Below are 4745 nucleotides of genomic sequence, written 5' to 3'. Positions count from 1 at the left end.
TGTGTCCCAAAACTAACAAATACAAACCTCAATTTCATCTTCTTCATACTGATCTAGTACCTCATAAGCTGACATCAGTGCATTAAGTCCAATTCCACTGATGACATCTTTGCGCAGTAGACCAATCCTGTCCATTAATCTCCCAGATGATGTCATTGTTTCATTACCTTCAAGATATAAACCACACTCACACAATTCAAATATTTACTTTTTTTCCATCAGCATCCTTTTTGAAGAAACAATGGGCATAAGTCAATTTTTATCTATTATTTTCTTCAAGATCCTTTTTAACACACAGCAGTCACATTAAAGATAACAATCTGTGTGTACATATAACTCTTCAATTCTTTTATTATTCATCAAAAAACATACTTGATAAAAATAACATCGAAAATGACAAAAGAACAACATCAACAAGAGACAAAAATACAGTAAAAATAAAAACGGCAAACATTAGATATCACGTCTGCTAAAAGCATGATTAACAAACTTAATAACAGGAAGTAGAATATATGCATCAAATAACCTATCAATTTCCATTAAATAGGGCAGCCTTTCCATTAAATAGTAGCCATGTCAGTTCAGTTTAGTCAACATTTGTGAAACAAGGGGACACTAATATCACATAGGCCAAGATATAATTAAACAAATAAATAAGTATCCAATAATCCATGTAATACTAATGTCTACTCGACATTGGTATTACATCGATTTTAGCATGATTCATGTTCAGTATGTGCTGTTACAAAATATTGTAACATTTAGTATTTGCATGCTATTTTGTTTGTATGAAATAAAAGAAGGCAGGGTCTCAGACTACCATCAACAATCAGCAGATGGTGTTGTGCCATCAAGCACTTGGACAGCATGGACTTGTCGCCGATGGTTGTAGGACTCTCATATGACCAAATGTGCGCTCAGCTTTACAAATATTATTGTTACGAAATGTCATGAAATTGTCAAAGTAAAATAAAAACAGAAGTATATATAAATGCAAGGTTGTTGATAGCAATTATTTCATCCTATACAGCTGATTTGTACAGTTAGGAAGTAAATGCAGCAAACAAATGCAGCAAACTTTCGTTCTAAAAGAAATATGTAAAATACTAGCATAATGTGGGACATTGTATTTAGCAAAATGCACAGAAAATAACTTCTAAAATTCAGCAAGAGTTCCCTTACCAATTCCCTTAGGAGCTTTGGGAGCAGCAGCGGGAATGGGAATATCCATTGTAAAGTCAAGGTTGTCAGAGGGAGTTGGGAGTGAAACGCCACCATCTGGTGAATCTCTGTCATCGACATCCTGATCTCCAAGGTTTAGTGTGCATTCCAGTAGATTAGACATCTTTTTAATTTCCTTATCCTCTCTGGCATTAAATGAAAAGAATTATAAAATCATTGAAATCAATCATTTCCATTTGACAGTAGTCATTTAAAACTCAGATAAAATGATTAACACTTTGGCTTATTAGTTATAAACAGTATTAACCCTTGTACATGTCTTTATAAAAGATCTTTATTTTATGTCTTTTGGCAGTAATAGATTTTAAAAATATGAAAAACAATGTACTAGTATACATGCAGAATTTCACACTAATTGCATGAATAAAATGTTGGAAATAACTAAAAATAAAACGTTATTTATGTGATGGATCGGAAAAGTTTTCCGTTATTTCTTTTTGTTTTTCTTTATCTTTATTGGTGGCGCATTGCATTGCTATTGCTTTTGTTTTATTGGTATTCGCGTGTACATTTGCATACCAGGTGGGGAATATAATGCATTGGCTGCGTGAGCGTTGTATCGACAGATGGTTTTTGGTTTATGTCGGAGTAAGACGTTGTTTTTTGTTAAGATGAATCTTGTCTGATACTATCGATACTGTGAGTAACTTGATATATTCTTAATAAGTGTGCGATTATATACAGTAATATTGTTGATTATAATGATTGTTGCTAGTTAAATTGATATAATTATATATTTAATTTTTAATTAATAATGGTACTGTTAAGTAATACATGCCTAGTTGGTATTCTGGTCTTGCTTATCAGAATAGGCCTACAGACGGAATCTACTGTTAAAAATCGGTACAATGTATGCGTTTACCAATGATTTAATTAATCTTTGTTTTAATACGTCTAGTTTCGTCCTGTGGTGACGTATGGTATTAAGAGTGTTTGCTATGCCATGAAGTTAGTTCTATGAATTTGGTGTTACTGATCCAGGTATTGAGCTCGTTACTCTAATAATTGTTATTCTATATATATATATATATATACTATAATGTAATACGGTAGCTTTATGACATTTAAGTGACAATGTTATAGTGAGTGCATTTGAATTGTGAATGCTTATGTTATAATTAATTAGTTAATTGTTGCAATTGTTAATTATTGTGAATGATATATTTATATAATTATATTTATGAATATGCTATTATATGTTATAGGGTTTTTTTTGTTTGTATCGGATGGTGAATACCCGCGTTACTGTGTGAATACCTGCGTTACTGTATACGTCGGAATAAAAGAAAAGATAGTAATTGCAGTCTGGTCTCAAAACGTACTTTGTTCTTCTGAATGGGTATTTGGTCTCATTCACCAAACCTCAGTGGTCGAATCCGGACTAAATCAATACTGAGGCTTCCCGAACCACGACATTTATAACAGCTTTGAATAATTTATTTAACAATGGTAACATATCATTTGTTACATTTGTTTTTTAACATGATTGGCCTATTCAGATATAAATTAATTTTCTTCTACAGGGTCTAGAAATAAATTGTATTTTTTTTTAAAACCACAAGTTAAATAAACTTTTAAAGCTAATAATTATAAAATATGATTATATTCAAAATATGCAACTTTATCCAGGTTCCGTAATACATAACACATAATATAATATAGCTACAAAAATGAACACTTATATATTATATAAATTAGATAGACAGTGGTCTTATTTAACAAAATATTGTTTTAATCAATATTTTTTTGACATATACCTTTGTTTCCCATCCTCCATCTCATCTGATGAACTTTGCGATTCATCATCCGGCTTCTTGTCTCCAGTAATCTGTTAAAAAACAAAAAATAAACTCATCATTGCTTTTTTCTACATGCAGATACACAGCATACTTCACAGACACATCTATTATCTTCATACTCACTTTTACAGGGTCAGAGCTAGTTCTTTCTACTGATCTTTTCACAACTGCTCCATCTATTGAGTCTTTACCCTTAGCATCCGATGCTCTTCGTCTGTGAGCTGGTAAGACAAGAAATATTTTTCACTAAAATGTTTTGAAATTTCAAAGTCAACATTAACTTCAATTCCACTCAAACTCCCAAGTTCTAATTTCATTAAATGGTATTTCATATATTTATTCCAACAAGTGCCTTGGGGCCCCAAAAGCAACAAAGTCAACATGACAAAATTCTTGAGCCCCCATTTGATTCAATTGTACTACTTACATAATGGAGCCTCATTCCCTAATTCTTGAGATTCTCTTGCTCGTCGTCTTTCCCTAGCTGTTGTATTGACTGATTTTCGCTATAAAATGAAAGCAAAAAATAAAAAGTTTCATTACATCATCCAGTAAACTAGAGAAACAACACTGTTGCTTATCTGCTGATAAGGCAATTACTACAGAGATCCGAAGCGATATCAGTCTATTGATATTCGACCATTCCAACCGCCAAGCATGCGCAGAACTAGTTATTTTTGTGGGCGTCAACAGGACCTGGCTATTGGGGAGAAGACATAAAAAACTGTAGATCTTTTTACAGCATGCGCTGTAACTCAGTTTAAGCATTCCTTAGTAAGGAAAACATTGGTATAAAGCGCAATTTACTGTTGAAAAAGTTATTGCAAACCGCATTTTTTATTATTGTGATTATTATTATTTAAGTGCCCTATCTTGAGTGCCCTATCTTGAAATCCCGGCCCCGTAACCTTGACTCAGATATACCGGGTTAGTGTCCAGCGGGGGATAGTTTTTACCATATTGTAGTTAAGTGAACATAGTTAAGGTCAATCTTGAAATTTCTGGCCCCAAAACCTTGATTCTGAAATACCAGGCTGGTGTCCGGCGGGGGATAGTTTTTTACCATAAATTAAATTAAATTAACTTAAATTAAGAATTTTAAAGCGCCTAGAGGGATCTGTGATCTGTTTAGGCGCTATATAAATACGGTATTATTATTATTATTATTTAAATCCAATTATTCAGTCAATTTCTATGTACGATCAAAGTAAAGGTATGTTTTATTTTTTCTAGAGAATCCTTTGTTAAAAACAATATTTATTGGGTTTCCTCTTCGTTTCCACAAACGGGATCTTGGTCGACAGAATAGATATTGTTTTACATTAATATGTCGATCTGATTGTGCCTGTTTTTGTTTGTTTTAAACTAAAGAAATATTGGTATGCTTATTTGTGTTTTAGATGTTCATCTTAGTGGTAACTGTACAGATGCTCCTAGAAACCAGAGCAGCCAACACTATACTGTCTGATGATGAAACTTTCACCGAAAGAAAACATGGAACGATCATCGAGGCATACAGGTTGGAACAGAAAGCAAAAGTTTAATTAAAATGTAGATTTAATGATAAAAAAAAAAAAAAAAAATTTAAAAAGAATGTAGCGGCATATCAAAATGAAATTAAACATTGTATAAATATTACCTTGATTGTTTATTTAAAATTCTGTTTTAGTTACAAATTAGTAAAAGCAATAAACAGCATCTAAT

At 32.1% G+C, this 4745-nt stretch overlaps 1 protein-coding gene across 1 annotated transcript; it reads right to left on the bottom strand.

Annotated features, from left to right (window-relative positions):
- Positions 1 to 17: 17 nt before the first annotated feature.
- Positions 18 to 3600, bottom strand: LOC117104221 (the record flags this gene model as incomplete). The annotated part of the gene is made up of 5 exons (XM_033244919.1): positions 3469 to 3600; positions 3165 to 3262; positions 3000 to 3070; positions 1183 to 1367; positions 18 to 167 (listed from the first exon to the last, which is right to left on the bottom strand). Coding segments are annotated over exons 3-5 (355 nt in total), but the record flags the coding sequence as incomplete, so codon positions are not given.
- Between the last annotated feature and the right edge of the window lie 1145 nt (positions 3601 to 4745).

Source organism: Anneissia japonica, unplaced genomic scaffold, assembly GCF_011630105.1.
Source record: "Anneissia japonica isolate Jap-2015-1 unplaced genomic scaffold, ASM1163010v1 scaffold1449_len4755_cov164, whole genome shotgun sequence".
NCBI lineage: Eukaryota > Metazoa > Echinodermata > Crinoidea > Comatulida > Comatulidae > Anneissia > Anneissia japonica.
This window is presented reverse-complemented; position numbering and strand designations above follow the sequence as displayed.